Source organism: Cyanistes caeruleus, chromosome 2, assembly GCF_971803275.1.
Source record: "Cyanistes caeruleus chromosome 2, bCyaCae1.hap1.1, whole genome shotgun sequence".
NCBI lineage: Eukaryota > Metazoa > Chordata > Aves > Passeriformes > Paridae > Cyanistes > Cyanistes caeruleus.
The window spans coordinates 408,597-431,776 of NC_141702.1; the positions used below are offsets into that span (position 1 = coordinate 408,597).

Sequence of the window (23,180 nt, forward strand, 5' to 3'; positions counted from 1 at the left end):
CGAGGGCAGCGCGGGCTTTGCGCGGGCCGTGTCCCGGCATGCCGCGCGCCTCGCCTCGTTTGCATAACCCCGCCCCCACGCTGTCTCAAGGCCCCGCCCCCTCCAGGTCGGGGCGGTTCTGCAGTCGAAGCCGCGAGAGCCCTGGACACGCCCCCGCCTCTTGGCCCCGCCCCCGTCGGCTGCGTCATCAGCGCAGTTCCCCCGCAGTCCCCGCTGGGTCGCGTCACGGAGGCCGCTGTGTGGGCGGGGTCTCCGGTGGGGGGGGCGCGCGCGTTTCCCGGCGAGGCGGGGCGGGGACGTGGCAGCCGGCGCGAGCGGCGCGCGTCCGAGGGCGCAGCCAATCAGCGGCGGCGGCGCGCGCACGCGCCCCGGCTCCGCCCCTGGCGCTCCGGCTCTCGATGGCGGCGGCGGGAGCGGCCGCGGGCCCGGGCACGGCCGGCGCCGGTCCCGGCCGGTGGGAGGTGGTACGCAAGGGCCGGCGGGGACCCGCGGGCGGCGCCGGCAGCCGCCGTGCCTTGGGAGAGGCCAACGCCGGTCGCGCTCTGCCCGTGCCCGGTGAGTGTCAGCGCCCGCGGGCCCCCGGGGTGGCGGGCGGGGGTCCCGTGGGTCTGGGGGCGGTGTCTGCCGGGGCCTGCGGGCCTTGCGTGGGACGGACGGGGGTCCCCGGGGGGTCCCGGCGAGAGGAGGGTGTAGCTGGAGGGTCGCGCGTGGGGTTCTCCAGTGGGTCCCGCAGGTCCGGGAGCGGCTGCCGAGGCTGGGCGGGCTCGGCGGGGCGTGGCGCGGGCTCCGGTGGGTGCGGAGGGGGCTCCGTGGGGCCTTGGGGGTGCTGCGCGCCGTCCCTGGGCCCCTGCACACCGTGGGCAGCGAGCGGCCCTGGCCGGGCGGGCCAGATTTGCTCGTTGTGCCCAGATCCGTCCCCTCGTGTCGCCGCTGTCCACGGCGCCCTCTGTCACCCTTTCCCTCTCCCCAGCTCCCATCGCCACCTCCAGCACCATCTTCCAGCTGGGCTTCGAGCGGGCGCTGCGGAAGCAGAACAAGGAGCAGGTGCCCCCGGCCGCGGCCCCCGAGCCGCCGCAGCGGAAGCAGCATGCGGGGAAGAGCGGGAAGAAGCCATCGGGGAACGACGCTGCAGCCAAACCGGGCAGGTGCCGCTCGCTGGAGGAGGCCTTGAAAGCCGTGAGTGTGCCCAGAGCGTGCCCGGCTGTTTCCCAGCCCACGGGAGCGCGTGGACAGAGCACTGGGCCGGCATTCCCGGCTGGCGGTCCGGCGGTGCAGAGCAGGGCCCCATCCCGCTTCAGCCTCACCATATGGGCCGATCTCCCCGTGGGCCACACGGGAGGAGCTGCCTCGTGCTGGAGGCAGGAGACAGAGCGGCAGGAGGTGGCTGGAAGGGGATTTCTGCTTCCCTTTGTTACTGCTGTGTCTGGGAGGAACCCCAAGGAAGCCTCGTGATGGCTGGAACCTCCTCCCAGTCTCTGTGGTGGAGCCCTGGGAGTCACCCGTGCAGTTCCCGTGCTCTGGCTGGATCTGCAGAACCTGTCTGTGTCTGTCTCGCCTGTCCTGACCATGTCTGAGCAGGGAAGGTTCCAGAACCAGCCGAGGCGGGCTGTGCCGGGGTGATGTGTCCCTGGGGTTGGCAGGCTGCTCCCCTGCCGCAGGTGCTACATCCCCCTCATGCCCTGGGACCTCCCCTCCCCCGAACAAGGGGTTTCCCTCTGCGTCCCCCTGCACTGGGTGGGGTTTCTCTCCATCATTCCAGTAGTTCTCCACATCCAGCTTTTGCCCACCGTGCCAGCTGGTGCAGGACTGTGTGGGATTCCCACGTTCCCTGGGGAGGCAGGGCAGCCAGAGCTGTCCCTGTGCTCTGCGGTGACAGACACTGTGTGGGCCTGTCAGGTCACTGACGGGGGTTTCAAGGCAGGTTTCATTTCCTGCCGTGGCACCAGCTGGTTTGTGTAGAATTCCTCTCGCAAGGCGGGGCTGAGGCAAGGTGCCCAAGGGGGAATCCTTGTGGTGGCAGTCCAAGGTGGCAGTGGGAATCCACTCGCAGGGAACATGTTCAGACTCTCACAGAGTCTGAGCCTTGCAACAAGCCCTGATGGAGCAGCCCCAAAGATAATCCGGGTGTAAAAGCAGGGAATGAGCACGTCTGGGTAGCTCCTCCTGGTGGAGGAGAGGGGTGGGAGCTGCTGCTGTGTACCTGGTTTGGTGCTGCTGGGTTGTTCATCGGGTGGGTTTGGTGAATGGAAACATGGCTGTTTCCTCCCTGGAGGACTCTGGGTGTGGACTGTGGACCAGCCATGGCTGGGATCACCTCGGGCTTGTGCTTGCCAAGCTGCAACCATGAGCAAGTTCTCAGTTTGGACTGATGGGCTCACTGGCCAGGAGCCAGCTGCCCCAGGCAATGCTCTGGAGCTCTGGCAGCAGGGGTTTTCCATGTGGGAAGGGCGATGGTTTTGGGATGGCGGTGGGAGCATTTCCCTTCATGCTTCGTGGCCCCTTGGGAGTCAGACTTAACTTTCTTCTTTCTGTACTTTTTGCCCAGTTCTGTTCATCCTGGGTTGAGTTTGTCTGTCTGTCACTTCCAGCTGGACCTGGTGGATCTGCAGAAGGAACTGGACAAGAGCCGGAGTGTGTTCCCCGAGAACCCCTCGGTGTGGGTGAAGGACCTGGCTGGGTACCTCAACTACAAGCTGCAGGCACCCAGGAGTGACCCCGTGCTGAGCCAGCACCCCCACGGTCCGTGTCCTGCTGCCGCTCGGGAACGATGGGGGCTGTGGTCCTTTGTTAACAGAACAGGGAGGATTGCTCAGTTCTGGGCTGTCCCCTCAGCTGCCCTCTCTTGGCCACAAACACCGTGAAACTGTCCGTACAGTTGGCACATCGGGTGCTTCCCCAGTCACCCCTCGCCATAGGGATCCATGACCTCTGCCTGCTGCTGTGGAGTTTGGGAGCTCACTCTCAGCTGTCTGCCCGCAGTGTCAGAGGGATGCTGGGGCAGCATTTCCCTTTCCTGTGTCATCAGTTAGTCCCCACTCACCTTGAGAACATGTCGTGTCGGGTGGTGAGGAGAAGGGGAGAAAAGCATCTTCTCCAGACCCCTGTCCATCCCACAGCATCAGCATTCCATGGGAAGCCATCCCTTAGGGCTGGATTAGCCACCCCTGACGTGGAGTCACTGGGGGAAGGCCGGTGCTGCCCGGCTGCTACGAGGATGAGGCGCTCCCTGCACCCACCTGACACTGGGCCGGTTCCTCCAGCTGCTGGTGCTCTCCAGAGCAGGGTTTCACCAAGCTCTTCCCTCTCTCGTGCCACCCCAGACTACCCGTACTGCCTGGTGAGCAAGGAGCTGAGGAGCATCATCCGGTCCCTGCTGGGAAAGGCCTCGAGTGTCCTGGAGCTCTTCTTTGACCACTGCATCTACACCATGCTGCAGGAGCTGGACAAGACCCCAGGTCAGCACCCCAGGGCTCCCTGTCCTCCCCGCCAGTGTCTGCTCCTTGTTGCCTCTTTGGAAGCTCTGTAATTCCTCCACGGAGTCCCTGGCTGAGCAGGACCTCCCCCATCTCCGTTCCAGGGGAGTCACTGCATGGGTACAGGATCTGCATCCAGGCACTTCTCCTGGCCAGGCCCCGGATTGCCACCACCAACCTGGGCAAGGTGAGCTGGGGTAAGCCAGGTTTGTGGGTGCTGTAAACCTGGTGGTGCTGTTCCTCCATCCCGTTTTACAAAGCCCTTGTACCTCTCTACCTTCCCCTGCAGAGGGACCAGTGTCCCCAGTGGGTCCTGCCTGCCCTGCTCAGCAGCCTTGGACCCCTAGAGCTGGGTTTGGGGTTTTCCCCATCCCCCTGCACCCCCGGTGCTGGTTTTGGGATTCCCCCTATTACTCCAGGATGGCTGCTGGCCTCACCTGGAGCTGTAGGTCCCTCTCAGGGGCTAGGGGCCTGGGCACTGCTGGTCCCATGGCATGGAGCTTGGTTGGGCTGGGTTGGGTTGCAGCTCTCCCTGACCAATGTGTCCTGTCCTCCCACAGTACCTGGAGGTGTTGCGCTCCCACCAGAACCGGCCGGCGAAGTGCCTCACCGTCCTCTGGGCACTGGGGCAGGCCGGCTTCACTGACCTCCATGAGGGCCTGAAAGGTGAGAGCCAGGAGCAGCGGTATGGAATCCCCTCCTGGGACTGCCAGTGCACCTCCACTCCTGCTGGTGGTACTGCTTAGGGCTGGGAAAAGGTTGGGAAAGATCCCTTAGGTCTGGAATGCAGCTTCCCCCAGCCGGGACAGGAAAGTGGCTGGATCCTGAGAGGAAGCATCCTGCCTGGAAGGACAGGGAGCGTGCTGCTCCACTGCTCTGCAGCACAGCTACCCCGAAACCCTTCCCAAGGGGTCTGCCTGCCTGTCCACTGGGTGGCTCCGGTGCTGGGTTGTCGCGGTGTAGGGACAGCCCAGCCGGACCCCTCCCGCCTCTCCTTGCAGTGTGGCTCGGCGTCATGCTCCCGGTGCTCGGCATCAAGTCCCTGTCGCCGTACGCCGTTTCCTACCTGGACCGGCTCCTGATGTGAGTGAAGCCCTGTGTCCCGCTGGGTTCCAGGGGCACGGGGCTCTGGAGCCGGCGCTGCCCCTGCCAGACCCGCAGTAGCTCAGGGCCCTGTTCTGCAGGATGCACCCCAACCTCACCAAAGGCTTCGGCATGATCGGCCCCAAAGACTTCTTCCCCCTCCTGGACTTCGCCTTCATGCCCAACAACTCACTGTCCCCCAGGTACACTGACCCGTCCAGCCCTGCCACCCTGGTGCCACTCTGTGCCACCTTGGTGCCCTCAGTGCCACCCTGGTGCCCCTCGGTGCCACCCTGGTGCCCGCCGGCCCTCAGCAGCCTCGCACTCTCCCCCAGCCTGCAGGAGCAGCTGCGGCGCCTCTACCCCCGCCTGAAGGTTCTGGCGTTTGGCGCCCGGCCCGAGGCGGCCCTGCACACCTACTTCCCCTCCTTCCTCTCCCGGGCCACGCCTGCCTGCCCGCCTGCCATGAAGAAGGAGGTGAGCCTGGCAGGGGGCACGGGCTGCCTTTGGTGGTGCCATGGAGTGGTGGCAGGACAGATGTGTGCTGTCACAAGGGTGGTGATGCAAGGGTCATGCTGCCTGCTCCCAGGGGATAGGAATCATCAGACCAGGATGGTTTGGGTGGAAGGGCCCTTGAAGACCACCCAGCTCTGCCCCTCTCCGTGGGCAGGGGTGCTGCAGCTCCGTTGGGTGCCTCAGGAGCTGGCAGATGTGGGGTTGGGCAGCTGTGCCGGGGTGCAGCCCAGGGCAGGGGGTGTCTGGCGTGCCAGGGGGAGAGTCACACGTGCTGTGCCCCCTCCCCAGCTTCTGACCTCCATGAGCCAGTGTCTGAGCCTGGACCCACTGAGCTTCAGCGTCTGGAGGCAGCTCTACACCAAACACCTTGCTCAGTCCAGGTCAGTCCAGGCTGGCTCTCAGTGGGGCTAGTGCCCACCTACAGAACCTTTGGGACACCTAAATTCCTTCTGGGAGCCTCTCACCAAGCCCCGGGTTCTCCTTCCCCCCAGTTTGCTGCTGAACCATCTCCTGGAGTCCTGGGAGAGCTGCAGCAAGAAGGTAGGGGTGAGCTGTGGGGTGAGAGAATGTCCCCGTGCTGCTGTGAGAGCTCCCTGAGCTGGCCAGGTCCCCGCGCGACCTGAGGTTGCCCTGCTGGTGCCACGGCAGCTCAGGGGGTCTGTGGGGACCTGGGGCTCCTGACACAGCTCCTGCTGTCCCCAAGGTGCATCAGTCACTGCAGGAAACGGTTCGCTCCTTCAAAGTGACAAACGAGGAGCTGGCGGCCAGGGGGGCCAGAGGGGACCAGGATGTGGCCGCCTGTGACGCCGCCTGCAAGGTGAGGGACGGGACAGGCAGGCACTGCCTGGTGGCACCGGGGCCAGGCTGCAGCTCCGTGCTGGGGCTCTGCTGGGCCCCTCCTCTGCCAGCACGTGCTGAGGCAGAGCCCTGCGGCGGCACACGCTGGGGACAGACGTGCTGGTCCCTGTCAGACCCCGCAGCTGCTCAGCAGATCTCTCTGTCCCGCCTGGGAAGCCGGGGCTGGGCACTGCCAGAGCACAGCAGGGCTGTGCTGGGGCCTCTCTGCTGCCAGGACCCTGCGGTGACGGGGCCTTGTCCTCCCATCCAGGAGCTGCTGCACAAGATGAGGGGCCGGGGCTTCCCCTGGCCACGTCTGCTGCTCGTCCTGCTGGTCTTGGCCGCTGGCTTCTTCCTGCACGACGTGCAGACACACGGCTCCTTCCAGGGTACGGTGGGGAGTCCTAGAATAATCCAGCTTGGAAAAGTCCTCTGGGAGCATCAGGCATCCCTCAGCACTCCCAAGGCCACCACTATCCCATATCCACAGGAGTGCCAGACCCACGTGGCTTTTAAATCCTCCAAGGGATGGGAACTCCACCATTGCCCTGAGCAGCCTGGACAGTTCTTCCTATGACAAAACTGGTTTTTATTTACAACCTAAACCTTCGCTGTCACGAGCTTGAGGCTTTTTCTCCCTGGGATCACTCCTGTGGCTGTTCCCCTGAGCAAAGCCTCTCCCTGACAAAGCCCTGCCTTTGTCCTGTAGCTGCTGTGAGCAGTGGGGTCTGTCCAGCTGGGGGGTCCTGGGGGATGCAGGTGCTGCAGGCAGACTGCCCTCTGTCTGCTCCCCTTTGGGAGGGTCTCCCTGCTCAGGGGGTTCTGTCCATCTGTCCTCTCCTGGAGCATCTCCCAAGGGGTTCCACAGCACAGCTGAAGCCACATGTCCCCACAGAGTCCTTGGGGACAGACAGATGCGTGTCTCTGCAGCCAAGGGCCACTCAAGAAACATCCTTGTGTCTTGCAGCCTCGTCTTCTGCTCGGCTGCTCCGCTCCTCCGGCATCCTGCCTGCGTCCCAGCTGGCCTGGCAGAAGGTGTCCCTTGGCTGCCTGGAGGGGTACAGGTCTGTGACACCAGCGTGGGTGGCGGGGGTGAGGGGGGTGTGGCTGTTGTGCAGCAGGAAAAGGTTTGGGAGAGAGCCAGGAGCTGTTCCCAGCCCTGCCTGGAAGCACTTCCAGCTCAGACTGGAACTCTCACCCCTTCACCCTGTGGTGGCAGCTCCGTGCCCCTGTGCTCTGCGCGGGTGCCGCTGCTGCCGTGGTCCAGCAGAGCTCTCATCTGAGGACTCCCTGCAGGTGGCTGGAGCACAGCCTGGCCCAGCACGGTTCCATGGCTGTGTCCATCCTGTGGCCGCAGCTGGAGCTGCTCTGGGAAACGAGCGGGGAGCTGGCCCGGGATGTGTCCCAGCAGTGCCGCTCCCTGCTCTCCTGGCTCCATGGCAGCCTGCCCTGGCTCAGCGACTGGGTGAGTGGGGGCTCCTGGGCCTGGAGGAGACAAGGAATGCCAGTGGGGGGCTTGTAGGACTGGGAAATCTCTGTCAGGGGGATATGGGGGGGAGACCTAAGATGGTGACATGTTTGCCACTGCTCCTGGCAGGAGCCCCCAGTGCTGGGGTTCTGGGAAGGGGACAGCTCCATGGCACATCTGGTGCTGTCTGTCTTTCTGTGGCACCAGCCCGCTCCAGCTGCTTCCAGTGACTGTGCAAGGGAGGGAGCTCAGAAAACTCCTGGTGCTCCTGAAGCCAGCATTTTGGTGGCAGTGGGGTGACATCGGTGTCTCACAGAGTGTGGGTGCCCTGTCTGCTGAGTGCTGGAGAAGAGGGAATGTGGGGGGAGCTCAAGGATGCTGGGGAAGGGAGGGGTGAGATGCGCCCATCACGGGTAGCTGGGACCCAGATGTGCCCAGATGTGCTGCAGGGGTTGTTGTTCACCCCGGGCCGTGTCTCTGCTCCCGCAGTTCCAGAACCGGCTCCCCGAGTCGCTGCTGCACTTGGCTGAGTGCGTGCGGGAGCTGCTGCTGTTCCTGCTGCGGAGCTGCCTGGCACCGCTGCTGCAGGGCCTGGCTGCGGTGCTGCAGCGGGGCTGGCAGAGCTGCCTCGACTCCTGCAAGTGAGTGGCCCCCACTGCACGGTTCCCCTCGGGCGCTGCCCCCTGGCCTTGGCGCTGCACTTGTGTCTCTCCCTGTGCGGGCCGGGGGTGTCCCCTAATCCTGCTCTGCAGACCTGGCACCAGGGCTGCTGTGGCCCTGCCCTAGGGGCTCCTGTATCCCCCGTGTCCCTGTCCCTCCTGGCTCTGAGTGCCCCTGTAATCCCTCGTCTTTGCTTTTCCAGTGGGGATGTGACGTGGGAGTGCGTGAGGGACCACTTGATGAGCTTCACCTATTCTTCCTGGGCTTACCTGCAAAACGCAACCCTGGCGCTCAAGAACTGGGCCCTGGCCATGATTTCTGGACACTGAGCTGCTCTCTGGAGGTCACACCACCTCCCAGAGTCCTGGCTGCCCAGGAGTATCCAGAATGCAGCAGGATGCGGGACAGAGGCGTCGAGGGCAATACCATAGGAACTTTGGGTCAAATCGGGGCTTTTGGGAAGGGTTATTTTTTTGGAGGCTAGGGAGACACACATCCAGGTTTTTCCACACCCAGCGACCACTTTGGGTTTCCCTATCCTGCTGTCCCTGGGTGGGTGATCCCCATCCCCTTGTGTTTTGCCTGCTTACAGGATCAGGGGTAAACACCTGGAGCCCCTCACCTTCCCACCCCTTCCTACCAATGAATGAACTGATTTATTTTATTATTTTTTCCTTATAATTGCTTCATATGCTTAATATTTCTTCCTTATTGAAGATGGCTGTGCATGGTGGGGGGCAGGGGCTGTCCGGACCCCCTGCAGCCCCATTCCCACCCACAGTGGGAGGGGCAATGCCTGGGCTGGGGCACTTTAAAGGAGTCCAAGGAGCTGCTGGTGCCAGGTGCTGCCACGCCACTGGTCAGCCCTGGGGGTGCGGTGTTCGTGTGGAGGTGTCAGCTTCGACCCCCACCTCTGCCAGTGTCACCTGTGTGAGTGTGCATGGGGGTGGTGAGTGCCTGTGTTCTTACAGGTGTGTGTGTGTTGGGGCACCTGTGTGTACCTGTGTGCTCACTCACGTGTGGGCACGGACAGGTGTCTGTGCCTCCGTGCACACCTGTGTTCTGTGTCCATGCACACCTGTGTTCCGTGTCCATTCACACCTGTGTTCTGTGTCCGTTCACACCTGTGTTCTGTGTCCATGCACACCTGTGTTCTGTGTCCATTCACACCTGTGTTCTGTGTCCGTGCACACCTGTGTTCTGTGTCCATGCACACCTGTGTTCTGTGTCTGTGCACACCTGTGTTCTGTGTCCATGTATACCTGTGTTCTGTGTCTGTGCACACCTGTGTTCCGTGTCCATGTACACCTGTGTTCTGTGTCCATTCACACCTGTGTTCTGTGTCTGTGCACACCTGTGTTCTGTGTCCATGTGTACCTGTGTTCTGTGTCTGTGCACACCTGTGTTCCGTGTCTGTGCACACCTGTGTTCCGTGTCTGTGCACACCTGTGTTCTGTGTCTGTGCACACCTGTGTTCTGTGTCTGTGCACACCTGTGTTCTGTGTCCGTGCACACCTGTGTTCTGTGTCCATTCACACCTGTGTTCTGTGTCCATTCACACCTGTGTTCTGTGTCCGTGCACACCTGTGTTCCGTGTCTGTGCACACCTGTGTTCCGTGTCCATGCACACCTGTGTTCCGTGTCTGTGCACACCTGTGTTCCGTGTCTGTGCACACCTGTGTTCCGTGTCTGTGCACACCTGTGTTCTGTGTCCGTGCACACCTGTGTTCTGTGTCCATTCACACCTGTGTTCTGTGTCCATGCACACCTGTGTTCTGTGTCCATGCACACCTGTGTTCTGTGTCCGTGCACACCTGTGTTCTGTGTCTCTGCACACCTGTGTTCCGTGTCCATTCACACCTGTGTTCTGTGTCCATTCATACCTGTGTTCTGTGTCCATTCACACCTGTGTTCTGTGTCCATTCACACCTGTGTTCCGTGTCCATTCACACCTGTGTTCTGTGTCCATTCACACCTGTGTTCTGTGTCCGTGCACACCTGTGTTCTGTGTCCATTCACACCTGTGTTCTGTGTCTGTGCACACCTGTGTTCTGTGTCCGTGCACACCTGTGTTCTGTGTCCATTCACACCTGTGTTCCGTGTCCGTGCACACCTATGTTCTGTGTCCGTGCACACCTATGTTCTGTGTCCATTCACACCTGTGTTCTGTGTCCGTGCACACCTGTGTTCTGTGTCCGTGCACACCTATGTTCTGTGTCCATTCACACCTGTGTTCCGTGTCCGTGCACACCTATGTTCTGTGTCCGTGCACACCTGTGTTCCGTGTCCATGCACACCTGTGTTCTGTGTCCATGCACACCTGTGTTCTGTGTCCGTGCACACCTGTGTTCTGTGTCCGTGCACACCTGTGTTCTGTGTCTGTGCACACCTGTGTTCCGTGTCCGTGCACACCTGTGTTCCGTGTCCATGCACACCTGTGTTCTGTGTCCATGCACACCTGTGTTCTGTGTCCATGCACACCTGTGTTCCGTGTCCATGCACACCTGTGTTCTGTGTCCATTCATACCTGTGTTCTGTGTCTGCACATCCTTGTTCATTCACACCCAGTGTTCGGTCATTCCCAGTGTCCATTCACACCCCTGTGTCCATTCATTCCCAGTGTCCGGTCGCACCCAGTGTCCGTTCGCACCCAGTGTCCGGTCACACCCCTGTGTCCATTCACACCCAGTGTCCATTCACGCCCAGTGTCCGGTCACGCCCCTGTGTCCGGTCACGCCCCTGTGTCCGGTCACACCCAAGTGTCCGGTCATTCCCAGTGTCCATTCACACCCCTGTGTCCATTCACACCCCTGTGTCCATTCATTCCCAGTGTCCGGTCATTCCCAGTGTCTGGTCACACCCCTGTGTCCATTCACACCCCTGTGTCCATTCACACCCCTGTGTCCATTCATTCCCAGTGTCCGGTCACACCCCGTGTCCATTCACACCCCTGTGTCCATTCACACCCAGTGTCCATTCATTCCCAGTGTCCGGTCATTCCCAGTGTCCGGTCGCACCTCTGGGGACGGAGCCCAGCGAGGGGCGTGACCAGTACAGTAAAGGGGCGTGGTCCGTGCCCTGAAAGGGGCGTGGTCGAGAGGACCGGCGGTCCCCGTGCCGCTGCATTCGTTGCCGAGGCGCCAGCCAATGGGCGGGCACGTTGCTGGGAGGCGGCAGCCAATGGCCGCGCGCGTTGCTGTTGCCGGGCGGCCCGTACCGGCCGTCCCGGGGCCGTCCCGGGGCGATGCCGGTCCCGGCTCTGCCGGGCCATGGAGATCCGCTGCGGGGGTCTCCTCTTCAGCTCCCGCTTCGACTCGGGGAACCTGGCACACGTAGAACAGGTGCGGCCTACAGAGCCGGGAGGCGGCCCCGCCGCCCGCGCCAACGCTCTCCCCGCCGCCGACTACGAGTTCAACGTGTGGACGCAGCCCGACTGCGCCCACACTGAGTATGAGAACGGCAACAGGTACCGGTGTGCGGGGGAACCGGGAAGGGGCGGCTGGTACGGGGCGGAGGCGCCGGGGTCCGGGTGGATTCCCCCGGTTGTGGCGGGGCCCCGGGAGTGGCTGCCGCGCTGTGGGGCTGCGCGGCTGAGGAACGGGGCTGGGGAAGCCAGAGTAGCCCTGGGGGGCTCGGGGGTCTGTACCGTGCCCCGGAGGTCTGACAGCTCCGGCGGGGCGGGGTGGTACCGCGTTGGGCTGGGTTCCCCGGGCAGAGGGAGCGGCGGGGCTGGGGGTCTGAAGAAAGGGGCTGGGGAAGATCGAGGGATCGGAGGTGCCCCGGGAGGGGGTTCAGGCGCTCCGGGTCCGCCCCCCCCGGGGCTCTGACAGGCTCGTGGTGGGTCCGGGTGTGTGGAAGGGACACCGGAGAGCTTGGGGACCCCCGGGCAGCGGCTGAGGCGGCGCCGCTCCACCCCTCCCCAGGTCCTGGTTCTACTTCAGCGTGCGGGGGGGTGCCCCGGGGAAGCTGATCAAGCTGCACATCCTGAACATGAACAAGCAGAGCCGGCTGTACGCGCAGGGCATGACCCCCTTCGTGCGCACCCTGCCCGTGCGCCCGCGCTGGGAGCGCATCCGGCAGCGGCCCAGCTTCCAGGTGAGATCTCCAGAGTCTGCTGGGTTAGTGGAGCAGCTGGTTTGTTCCTGGCATCTCCGAGGGAGGGATAGGGGCTGCTATGCCATGGGGGTAGCCAAGGGCCAGTGGCCACGGGCACCCCCAGTGCCTGGTGGGGGGCAGAGGAGAGCAGTAGGGGCTGTGCTAGGGTGGCTCTGCCCCCGAGCCCACGCCCACCCCTCTCCGTGTCCGTGGCAGGTGGTGGAGACGCAGTTCGTGCTGTCCTTCGTGCACCGCTTCCTGGAGCACCGCGGGGCCACCACCTACTTTGCTTTCTGTTACCCCTTCTCCTACACTGAGTGCCAGGACATGCTGGCACAGCTGGACGGCCGCTTCCAGGACTGCAGGCACATGTCCCCCAGCAGGTGTGCCTCCCACTTTCTGCTTTCTGGCTTTTGTCCCACCTTCCTGGCCCTCACACCTTTCCTGGTCTGTGCCTGCTTGAGTTTTTTCCCCTGGGGAAGCTCTGTCTGCAGCAGGAGGGTCTCTGTGCCTTCCCCAAAGATGCCTGGCCCATGCTTCTCTGTGCCCCAGCTCTGTACAAGCAGTGGCAGCAGCTCACCCTGAGCTACCTACAGGATTCCGGAAGATCCCTTATTGTTCTGGAACCCAATCCCTCCTGCCAGAATGGGTTATCTCCTTGGTGGGATGAATCCCTCAGTGTCCTGTCCCTCCTGCTGGGCTGCATTATCCCTCCCGTGGGATGACCTGGCCTTGTGTGCCAGGTCTGTCTGTGCATGAGCTGATCCCCCACCGCTTCCACAGCTGGGGAGTTGGGCAGTGCAAACGCCAGCCCTGGGCCCCCTCCTTGCCCTGAAGGAACGGCTGCTCATGTTCCCAGCAAGCTCTGAGGGCTTCTAGCAGCAAACAGCCCAGGTGTAGGGGTGGTCCTTGTGGGGCTGGGGCTGCTCAGCTCCCAGGGCACAGAGCTCAGGCTGCGAGTACGGGCAGCATTCCCGACCCAGCTGGGAGCCCCCCTGCTCTGGGGCTGGCTGAGATCCCTTCTCACCCCACAGCCCCCTTGACTCGGTCTACTACCACCGGGAGCTGCTGTGCCACTCTCTGGACAAGCAGCGCGTGGACCTGCTGACCATCACCTCGTGCCATGGCATGCAGGAGAAGCGGGAGCCCCGGCTGGACAAGCTTTTCCCAGACACCAGCACACCCCGGCCTCACTGCTTCACTGGAAAGAGGGTGAGAGACCATGCAGGTGTTGGGCCTGGGCCAGGGATGGGGGGCCAGCAGCCCCTGTGCTGGCCCATGTGTTGTCAACTTACTTCAGCCCCCGTGTCTGTGACCAGAACGGCATCACATCCCCAAGGGCTGGAGCATGTGGTCAGTTTGTGGAGCAAACTCTGTGAGACCCTACGCTGTTGCAGTATCCTGTGGCAGGCAGGATGCCCCCCTCACCCTGTCTGTTTGTCCCCAGGTGTTTTTCCTCAGCAGCAGAGTCCACCCAGGAGAAACCCCCTCCAGCTTTGTCTTCAATGGCTTCTTGGACTTCATCCTGCGGGAGGAGGATCCCCGTGCCCAAATGCTGCGGCGGATGTTCGTCTTCAAGCTCATCCCCATGCTGAACCCTGATGGGGTGGTGCGGGGCCACTACCGGTGAGTGCAGGGCCCAGCCAGGCTCTCCTGGCTGAGCCTGCTCTGTGTTTCATGGAACCATTTGGGCTAGAAAAGTCCTGCGTGACCATTGAGTCCAACCATTCCCCCAAGAAAAAGAAGCAGAAACCATTTATTTGAATATTGGTTGATAGATGTGAGCAAAAGGTGAGTGTCCTTCAGTGATGGGTGTAGGCATGGAAAAGGCCGTGAGTTTGCTGAAGAAGGGATCTCAGAAAGCTGATTGTATGATTTTTGTAAAATTTATAGAAGTCACAGAACCCCAGATTCACTTGGGTTGGAAAAGCCCTGTGAGACAATTGAGTCCAACCCTTCCCCAGCACTGCCCAGGCCACCACTGACCCATGGCCCCAAGTGTCACATCCTCAGGGCTTCGAAATCCCTCCAGGGATGGGGACCCCACCCTTGCCCTGGACAGCCAGTGCTGGGGCTGGAGAGCCCTTTCCACAATGAAAGTGTTCCCAGTATCCAACCTAAACCTTCCCTGGTCAACTTGAGGCTGTTCCCTCTGGTCCTGTCCCTTGTTCTCTGGGAGCAGAACCCAACCCTCCCACCACAGCTCCATTCTTCTATCAGGGAGTTGCAGGAAGTGACAAAGTCCCCACTGAGTCTCCTTTTCTCCAGGCTGAGCCCCTTTCCCAGCTCCCTCTGCCCCTGCTGGTGCTCCAGCCCCTTCCCAGCTCCATTCCTGTCTGGGGAGGATTGTGCAGGGCTCTGCCGCACTGCACAGTGTCAGTGCTCGGCGGCTTCTGGCTGTTGATTTGGCCATTGTGCTCCAGGACAGAGCCCAAAGCCCTCGGCATTCCAAGGTGAGCTCAGCTCTGCTGGAGCGCCCTGGCAGGTGCTCACGTGTCTCCGCTCTGTCTGCAGAACGGACTCGCGCGGGGTGAACCTGAACCGGCAGTACCTGCACCCCGACGCCGAGCTGCACCCCGCGGTGTACGGCGCCAAAGCCATCCTGCTCTACCACCACATCCACAGCCGCGTCCTGCCGGGCTCTCCGGACTGGAGGACGTTTGTCTCCCCACTCAGCGCCAGCTCACTGAGCATAAAATCTCCCAACTGTCCCGTCCCGGCCATGGAGGCCACGTTATCAGAGCTGGACAAAACCAACAACCTCCGCAACTGCCCCAGCACCTGGCGTGCCAGCACCCAGTCCTGCCCAGCCCAGGATGCCCAGCTGCCAGACAGCACAGAGCGAGCCGCCTGGATCCTCCCTTCGAGCCACAGCACCGAGCACTGTGAGGAGGGGCCGTGGACGCCTCCCCCAGCCCCCAGCCCTGAAGCTGCTGAGCCCCCAGAGCCCATTGCACCCCGGGACAGTGGCCTGGCTTACTACGTGGACCTGCACGGCCACGCGTCCAAGCGCGGCTGCTTCATGTACGGCAACAGCTTCAGCGACGAGAACGACCAGGTGAGGGCACAGCCAAATTCCGGGGCTGCTGCGGCTGCCAGGACCCTCCTGCTGCTCTGCCCGCTGCCCAGGGGCCCCAGTGCTCCCGCTGCTGGGAGATGGGCATGGAATGTCACATCTGTTCCTGTCACAGTTCCTTCCTTTTCCTTCTCCTTTCCTTCCTTCTCTTTCCCTTCTTTCCTCCTCCTTTCTGCTTCTTTCTCCTCTCTCTCCTCCCCCAGTCTGGTGACCAGGGCAGCAGGAGGTCTCACATTTTCCCTGGGAGCTGGCATGTGTCATCAGGGTGTCCTCCCAGCTGGCTGTCAGGGAGGTGGGCAGGGGGTGGGCAAGGTGCCATGGGCACAGTCAGACCTTGTGAGACCCTGGAAGTGTGGGCAGACTGGTCCCACTGGAGCAGGATGAGCAGCCAAGGGTCCCCAGTCACCCCTGTTGCTCCCTGCACTCTGCAGGTGGAGAACATGCTGTTCCCCAAACTCATCTCCCTGAACTCCCCTCACTTTGACTTCACGGGCTGCAACTTCTCGGAGAAGAACATGTATGCCCGGGACAAGCGGGACGGGCAGTCCAAGGAGGGCAGCGGGCGCGTGGCCATCTACAAGGCCCTGGGCATCATCCACAGGTAGGGCAGCCCCGGGGGCTATCTGGCCCAGCACTAAGTGCTTCTGCTGGGTGGGGGTGTTGGACAAAGGGGGAACCAGTTCTGTGGGACAGGCACGTCCTGCGTGGCCCCGGGGTGGGTCAGCAGAGGCTGGGCCTGGTTGTGCCGGGTGCTGCCGTGTTCCTGAGATGCAGGCTCAGCCAGGCTCCTTTCCTTCCTGTTCCTCCCCATCCCTCCTGCAGCTGCTCTGGCTTCTCCCTGCTCTTGCACAGCTTTCTGAGGGGAATTCTTCTCTTTCCTGGGTGTTTCTGTCTATATCGAGCTGTAACTAAGTAGAGTTGCAGTGGGCACAGCATCCCCATGGCTGTGTGTGAGATTCCAGCCTTAGCCTATCAATGGTCCCATGAGTTGGGGATACGTGTGATCCACCCCTCTCCCAGGATTTACCTGGCCTGTTCCTGTGCTGGGAACACACCATGGGGTGAGGCAGGCAGACCCAGAGGTTCTCTCAGTTTCATCAGTGCTTGCTGTGTACTCAGCTGCTGCTTTGTGCTCAGCGCCAGTCCAGCCCCACAGGAACAAACACACACGTGGGCTTTGGGCGTGGGTCACTGGGGTACTTTGCTCTGTCACCGACCTGGAGCAGCCCAGGTTGTTGATCCAACAACCCAAAAAAGTGCTGAGAGTGCTCACAGTGCACGTGTGGTCCCTCAGGCAGACTGGGACAGAGCTGCTCAGGTTTTCTGCTGTGCTGGCCCTGCAGCTGTCTCTGGGCAGTGGGACAGACAGTAGCCATTCTAGGGCAGCTCCTAGCCCACACTTCTCCATCCCTCCTGTTCTGGGAAGAAGTGCTCCAAGGCACCTTGAAGGTCAGGGGAAGGCTGTAGCCACCCACTTCCTGGATTGTTGGTGATGACATCAGATGATTCCTTTTCCCTACCCATCAGGGACAGCCCCCAATCCCCATCACCTTCCAGAGGTGACCAGGAGGACTCCTCACAGGGACCTTGGCACTTTGGGTGCCACCCTCAGAGCCCCAGACATCCATCCCGAATTCCCATCATGCTGATCTCTGGTACATCCATGCATCCTCACACAGGGCATGGCCATTCCTGCCATCGGAGGGTGCTGTCCTCATTACCCTGCCACTTCCCCTGCACTTCTGTGTCCTTTGGAGCAGGGCCCCCTTCCTGGTGCCGTGAATCTGCCGAAGGGGCTCTCCCAGGGGAATAATGTGCCATAATCCCAGCCCTGCTGTGGGTCTGTGGCCTAACGGGCTCCCTCGTGCCCCACAGCTACACCCTGGAGTGCAACTACAACACGGGGCGCTTGGTGAACAGCATCCCGGGGGCGTGCCATGACAACGGCCGTGCCAGCCCCCCGCCACCTCCTGCCTTCCCCTCCCGGTACACCGTGGAGCTCTTCGAGCAGGTACAGGGGTCTCAGGGGAGCCTGCATGGGGAGTGAGATAGAGTTGGCTGGAATCTGAGGCTGGGGTTTCTTTCCTCCACTTAACTTTGCTGTCCCGAGCTGTAGGGAGCTGTCCCTCTGCCCAGTGCCCGTGGCATTCTCCATTCCTGGAATCCCCCTTTCCTGATGCTCTCATCTCCCCTCATGCCCCCTTCTGCTGGTGGCTTCCTCTTCCAGTAACCCCCTCAGTACTGCTCCTCTCCCCAGTGCCCCCTACTGTATCCTTCCTTCCCTGTGTCCCTTTCTTCCCCCATGCTTCCTCTCTCCCTGTGCTCCCCTTCTCCCTGGGTCCTCTCGTTGTGCCCTCTCATGCTCACCAGTTCACGTTTCTCCTGTTCCTCCTCTCTCCTCGTGCCCCCCTCACCTGTGCGCTGTCCCGGGCAGGTGGGCCGGGCGGTGGCGGTGGCAGCGCTGGACATGGCCGACTGCAACCCCTGGCCGCGGATCGTGCTCTCGGAGCACACCTGCCTGGGCAACCTGCGTGCCTGGATGCTGAAGCACGTGCGGGGGCTGCGCGGCGCCGGCGGGGGCCCGCGGAGGAGAGGAGGTGCCAGGACCCCCCCCAGGAGCTCCACGTAAGGGCTGGCTGGGGCGAGCGTGGGAGCTGCAGGATAACGGCACTTAGAGATGATAAATGTCCCCAAGTGAGTCACCTGCCAGGGTCACCTGCCCTGGCCCTAGCTCTTGCAAGCTCTGGGAACTGCTGTTGTCAGATGCTCCGAGCCATCAGCAGAGAAGGGCAGAGAGTGAACTGGTTGGGATTTGACTGCCACAGTAATCTGGGAGGTCTCTCCTGCATCACCTCCAGGACTGGACTGGGATGGGAGAGGCTGAGGGCACTGGGAGGCTCAGCCTGGGGAAGAGGAAGCTCAGGGAGACCTTCTTCCTCTCCACAGCTGCCTGACAGCAGGGTGGAGCCAGGTGGGGCTTGGGCTCTGGTCCCAGGGAACAAGGGACAGGACAAGTGAAAAAGGCCTCCAGTTGTGCCAGGGGAAGTTCAGGTTGGATATTTGGAACAATTCCTTCCTGACAGCACAGGCTGCCTAGGGCAGGGATAGAGTCTCCATTTCTGGAGGGATTTAAAGGCTCTGTGGATGTGGCACTTGGGGCTATGGGTTGGTGGTGGCCTTGGCAGTGCTGGGGAAGGGTTGGACACGATGGTGTCTTAAGGCCTTTTCCAAACTCAGCAATTCCAAGACTTGGGACTGAGGGTGAGGACGTGGGAGCCCTGAGACAACGCTGCTGGCACAGCGATGTGTGGCACAGGGCACTGGGGCTGCAGCTCTCAGGGAGTGTCCTGGTGACATCCTTGTCCCCAGCTGTTCACCAGCTCCTGAGGAGAAGTCCAGGGCTCTGCCAGAGGTGGTGCCGCAGCCGCTCAGCACTCGGTGCTGGCCTGGATGGTGGGTGGAGGGTGCAGAGGGGAGCCCTCTCACCGTGCTGGGCTGACCCCCATCTCTCACCCCTCCAGAGGGCTGCCCACCTCGGCCTCTGACAACACACTGACCCGTGCCAGGAGCTTCAGCAACGGCACCGGTGGCAGCGGGGGAAGCCAGCAGGACTCCCCCCGAATCCGAACCTCTCCCAGCTTCACCTTCGGCAGCCCCAGGCCCCCGGCTGCGGCCGTGGCCTCCCAGAGCCCCCTGAGTAGCAGCAGCACCCCGGCCCTGGGCAGAGGTAAGCCAGGCTGGGGACCCCTTGCACGCCTGCTGCGGCGCCTGTCGAGCTGTTGTGCGGGAGCACGGCCCTGAGGGAGGTCAGCGCTGGCCTGTGCTGGGCTCGGACACAGTGACAGTGGGTTTGTGTGGAACAGTGAGTGTGAGGGGCCCCATCCCCACAGGAGGGTCCTGAGTGGGGCCAGGGCTGACTGTGCACAGCAAGACCTGCAGTTTCACAGCCCAGCTGAGCTCCTCCTCCACGGCCCTTCAGCCCTGGCTGGGCAGGAGCTGCTGCTGCTCCACTGGGATTTGTGGGACCCTGGGCAATGGGTCCCTCCCTCCAGTGCCAGGGCCAAGGGGCTTCTGGAGAAGCCAGTACAGAAAACCTTTGCTCAACTTCCCACTGTTCCCAAGCATTCCTAAGACCAGCAGGGACACACCGAAGTGCCTTTCCCCTCTTTAGGCACTGGCTGGGCAACAGTGGGTTGTGACCTGTGGCTGTGGTGAGGTGAGCTGGCAGGGGCCACCAGAGGGTTTCCAACATGCAGAGTCCCCTCTGGTGGAGGCTGATGGGCTGCACTGGCTATGCCCCCGTGGGGAAGGGGCTCAGGGCCCTGGGGGGCAGGCAGTGGCAGGGGAAGCCCTGGGGGCACCGTGCTCCAAAGCCTCCCAGCGCCCAGGGCTGGGGGTGCAAGCTGGGGGCAGGTGCCTGTGTGTGTGCCTGGGTGTGCCTGAAGCTGTGCTTGTGTTGACCTCTGCATTCCTCTGGTGTCCGTTGCGTTGCCCTCGGGGTTTGCTGCCCAGCCCTCTGTCATGACTGTGTCTTGTCTGCCATGAGAACATGGTGGGGAGGAAATAAAAGGCTGATGTTCTCATGGGCACGTTGTTCTGTCTGTTCCTTTGGCCGGGCCCACCTGGAGCGACCCCTGGCCTCATTCCTGGCTGAAGGAACTGGGGACAGTTGGGGACACGAGCAGGAATAGACCGTGTGAGCTGGAGGGGCAGAGCCTGGCCCATGGTGTCCCCAGAACCAATTGGGTGGGGTCTCCTGCCTCCCTGGCCCGTGGTCCCCACTGGCGTGGCCTCCTCCAGCACAGTGACCAGCAGTGTCTACGGGACACTGCACCTTCTTGCTGCCTGGCACTGGGACCTGGCTCTTCCTCCCCTGCCCTGGCATCAGCTTGTCCTGCTTCCTGCCTGGCCACTGGCAGCTCTCCCAGCACCTTTTCCCACAGTGCTGCCACTCCACCCACGAGGGGCCCAGCACTGTCAGCACCACTGTGTCTGCACGGGGACTGGGGCCAGGGATGCTCTGACCCCGGCTTTGCCTTCCAAGCCCCGTGCTCGTGCCCTCCTGCTGGCTGTGCCACTGCAGCCTCTGCCCTCCCCAAACAGTGGGGAAGGAAGCCGAGTATGCCTGGAGGTGTGAAAGGGTTGGGGGCTGGATTGCACAGGGTAAAGACCCAGTTTCCTGGTCTTGTCCCACCCTCCCCCTTCTTCCCCATGTCCCATCCCAGCCTGGCCACGCCCTGGGGAGCCCAGACCTGTGTTCATGCTAGGGTGAGGGGGTCTCTGCCAGACCCCCAGTGACACCCTCCGCCACTGCTGGCCTTTGCCAGCTGAAGTTGGTCACCAGGTTTTAGTCCAGGTGAAATCAGCTGCCACTTGCCAGCACTGCACTGGCAGCAGGGGCTGTGGCCCATCCTGCCCAGCAGAGACTCCTGCTTGCAGGGTCCCATTTGCTGCGGGGTCTGGCCCTGGCTTCACCCCAGTGGGCAGTGTGCCCTCCCCACCTCACTTCTTCAGTGGGATGGCGAGAAAACTGGATTGGGATAAAAACTTGAACCAGCTGAGCAGAAACTGGGTGCAAAACTGAAGTAATTCAGGGGTGTTTTTCAGTGCTGTCCACTGCAGCCAGACCCCCAAATGCTTTCCTTTTTCCTCCAGCTCCCCTGGCTGAGCAGATGTCCCATGCTCCAGGACATACCCTGGTTCAGCAGGCACGGCTGTGGCCCCAGCTCCTCACTCCTGGCGAGCACGGTCACACAAGTGCCATGGGAGCCAAGCCAGAACTGGCTGGAGCTGGGGCCAGTGATGTGCAGAACCACGCAGCACAGCTGGGGCAGCACAGCTGGGATTGAGCTCTGTGCTCTTCACATCCTCCCACCAGCACCAGACGCTCCCTGAGCAACCCCTGGGTGTCGGGCTGTGCGGAGGGGCCCAGCCCTGGCAAAGCTGGCAGGGAGGGGCACGTGTGTGGCCACTGCAGGGTACCACAGTGTCACCAGGCTGTGCCACTGTGCCCCAGGATGGGCAGCTGGTGACCGAGCCCCCACCAACACCGGCTGAGCTCTGTCTCCTCTGTCACACAGGGACTCTGCCCACGGGCACACGGGCAGCGCCGAGCACCGGCCACAGACCACGGGAGGCCCAGCGAGGCATGGAACAGCTCCAGGGCATGGCACCTCTGCAGGTATCAGAGGCACCAGCAGGGAGGGGACCTGGGGGTGCAGCAGGGCCTGTGCCCAGGGAGGGAGCTGCCCCACGGCTCTGTGGAGTGGGCCCTTTGGGGGAAGACCTTTGGGGGGCTGCCCCAAACACTGGGAGCCCCTCAGGGACTGGGAACCTCCCCACCTGTGGGGCTCTGCCAGATATTTCTGTCCCATATAACTTTCCCCGAGACATGGGAAAACCCCAGGGATGAAGGACACTGATCCTCTTCTCCCCTCTTCCACAGGTGCTCCCAGTGAAGCTGAATTCCCGGAGAGCTCCAGAAAGGCCTGGGTAGGTGCTGCTGCCAGCTGCAGTGTGGGGTTGTCTCACAGCCCTTGCCAGCAGTGGGAGCCCAGAGCAAAGCCCCTGCCGGGCAGGGAGAGTGGGTGACCTGACAGCCCCAGGCAGGGGCTGTGGGGCACGAGAGGAGCTGGGGCTGCCAGGAGTATCGTGCCCCACTGATACCAGTCTCTGTCCCACAGGGCTCTGCCCGGAGGCCCCAGTGCCCCCTGCGGGGGTGCTGAGCACCGAGGGACCCTTCCTGTGCTGGGGCAGAGGCTCGCAGCCCCAGCCCCGCCGTACCGGGGAGCTGCAGCACGCGCAGGGCTGCCCCGGCTCTGCCCTGCCCCGTGCCGGCAGCACCTGTGCAAGGGCCCGGTGTCCCCCCTGTCCCTGCCCGCGCCGCTGGCCCCCACCACAGCGCCCCAACACCGATCCCCGCTTGCCCAGCTCCTGCCGACAGCTCCTCTGTTCCTGCGCTGAGCCCCCCGCCCGGCCCCGCCGAGGGACTGCCGTGCTCCCGCCCCAGCCCCGCTCCTCCCCGCGGGCCCGGAGGAGGGGCCCGGCCCCACGGGGAGTTTAGAACGTCACACGGTTTTGTCGTGGATCATCGTGTTTCTGTTAAAGCTGCTCTGGAAGAAGCTCGGCCTCGCTCCTCTCGCGGCCCCGCCGAGGCGTCGCGGGGCGGCCCCCGGGAGGGAGGGAGGGACGGGCGGCGGCGGCGCTGCGCTGCCATCGCGCTCGGCCTTCACCGGGAATGCTCACTCCTGCTTCTTGGGGTTGTTGACGGCCACGTAGTGGTACAGGACGACGAGGAGGAAGAGCGAGACGCCCAGCATGTTGGCGAAGATGGCGAGCTGCACGTCCGTGATCATCCTGCGGGGAAACGGGGCCCTGCGGAGGGACCGGCCACCGGCAGCACCGGCTGCAGGCCCCTCACAGCCCGCCCAGCGGCGCGCCCGGTGTCCCGGCACCGCCGGTGTCCCGGCTCACACTCACGCTCCCGCCCGGCACACCCGGTGTCCCGGTTCACGCTCCGGGCCCGCCGCTCCGACACGTCTCCCTTGCTCGCGCCACTTCCGGCCGCGGGGCACGGCGGGAAGCGCCTGGCCCCGGCTGTGACGTCACGGCAACCGGGCCCCGGCCCAGCGGTGGGCTCGTGGCTGCGGTGACGTCACTTGGAGGGGCGTGGCCGTCCCTCCCCGGGAACGCCCCTCTTGCTCCGCCCCCTGGCGGCCGCCGCCGGCTCCTTCTCCATACAAGGCGCGGCGCGAGGGCGGGGCGGGGCCGAGCGGCCTCGGGGCGGCCGCGGCTAATTAGCGCTAATGACACTAGTGACAGCTCATTACAGCTGATGACAGCGGGCGGCGCCGCCAGGCTTTAGCGAGATGGGCTACACTGGGCTTTGCTGAGCCGTACCGGGGGGTATCGGGGCTGTGGAGGCACGCTGGGCTACGCTGAGCTGGAGCATCCTGGAATGTGCTGGGACGCA

At 63.0% G+C, this 23,180-nt stretch overlaps 3 protein-coding genes across 3 annotated transcripts; 2 read left to right on the forward strand and 1 right to left on the reverse strand.

The window, feature by feature from the left end:
* Positions 1–365: 365 nt before the first annotated feature.
* TMEM214 (transmembrane protein 214) lies at positions 366–8,701 on the forward strand. Its single transcript, XM_086875270.1, has 17 exons — positions 366–555; positions 971–1,176; positions 2,589–2,739; positions 3,321–3,455; positions 3,578–3,660; positions 4,034–4,139; positions 4,475–4,556; positions 4,658–4,759; positions 4,892–5,033; positions 5,361–5,452; positions 5,564–5,612; positions 5,776–5,889; positions 6,181–6,298; positions 6,877–6,973; positions 7,206–7,374; positions 7,867–8,018; positions 8,240–8,701. Exons 1-17 carry the CDS (start codon positions 399–401, stop codon positions 8,364–8,366), a joined length of 2,082 nt encoding a protein of 693 aa, XP_086731396.1. The 5' UTR covers positions 366–398; the 3' UTR covers positions 8,367–8,701.
* A 2,571-nt stretch (positions 8,702–11,272) lies between these two features.
* AGBL5 (AGBL carboxypeptidase 5) lies at positions 11,273–22,329 on the forward strand. Its single transcript, XM_086875269.1, has 13 exons — positions 11,273–11,503; positions 11,961–12,132; positions 12,349–12,515; positions 13,167–13,344; positions 13,580–13,758; positions 14,647–15,190; positions 15,640–15,809; positions 17,084–17,219; positions 17,643–17,833; positions 18,730–18,935; positions 21,289–21,389; positions 21,654–21,700; positions 21,892–22,329. The coding sequence occupies exons 1-13, from the start codon at positions 11,307–11,309 to the stop codon at positions 22,169–22,171; spliced, it is 2,568 nt and encodes an 855-aa protein (XP_086731395.1). The 5' UTR covers positions 11,273–11,306; the 3' UTR covers positions 22,172–22,329.
* OST4 (oligosaccharyltransferase complex subunit 4, non-catalytic) lies at positions 22,284–22,811 on the reverse strand. Its single transcript, XM_086875271.1, has 2 exons — positions 22,688–22,811; positions 22,284–22,564 (listed from the first exon to the last, which is right to left on the reverse strand). The coding sequence occupies exon 2, from the start codon at positions 22,561–22,563 to the stop codon at positions 22,450–22,452; it is 114 nt and encodes a 37-aa protein (XP_086731397.1). The 5' UTR covers position 22,564; positions 22,688–22,811; the 3' UTR covers positions 22,284–22,449.
* Between the last annotated feature and the right edge of the window lie 369 nt (positions 22,812–23,180).

Excerpts from the sequence above, each read along its gene's own strand:
- TMEM214 (XM_086875270.1), top strand. The coding sequence starts at position 399 with ATGGCGGCGGCGGGAGCGGCCGCGGGCCCGGGCACGGCCGGCGCCGGT. Across the intron at positions 5,034-5,360 it reads CGCCTGCCATGAAGAAGGAG|CTTCTGACCTCCATGAGCCA; the intron begins GTGAGCCTGGCA and ends CCCCCTCCCCAG. Across the intron at positions 6,299-6,876 it reads GACACACGGCTCCTTCCAGG|CCTCGTCTTCTGCTCGGCTG; the intron begins GTACGGTGGGGA and ends TGTGTCTTGCAG.
- AGBL5 (XM_086875269.1), top strand. The coding sequence starts at position 11,307 with ATGGAGATCCGCTGCGGGGGTCTCCTCTTCAGCTCCCGCTTCGACTCG. Across the intron at positions 13,759-14,646 it reads GTGGTGCGGGGCCACTACCG|AACGGACTCGCGCGGGGTGA; the intron begins GTGAGTGCAGGG and ends CTCTGTCTGCAG. Across the intron at positions 17,834-18,729 it reads ACCCCCCCCAGGAGCTCCAC|AGGGCTGCCCACCTCGGCCT; the intron begins GTAAGGGCTGGC and ends TCACCCCTCCAG.
- OST4 (XM_086875271.1), bottom strand. The coding sequence starts at position 22,563 with ATGATCACGGACGTGCAGCTCGCCATCTTCGCCAACATGCTGGGCGTC.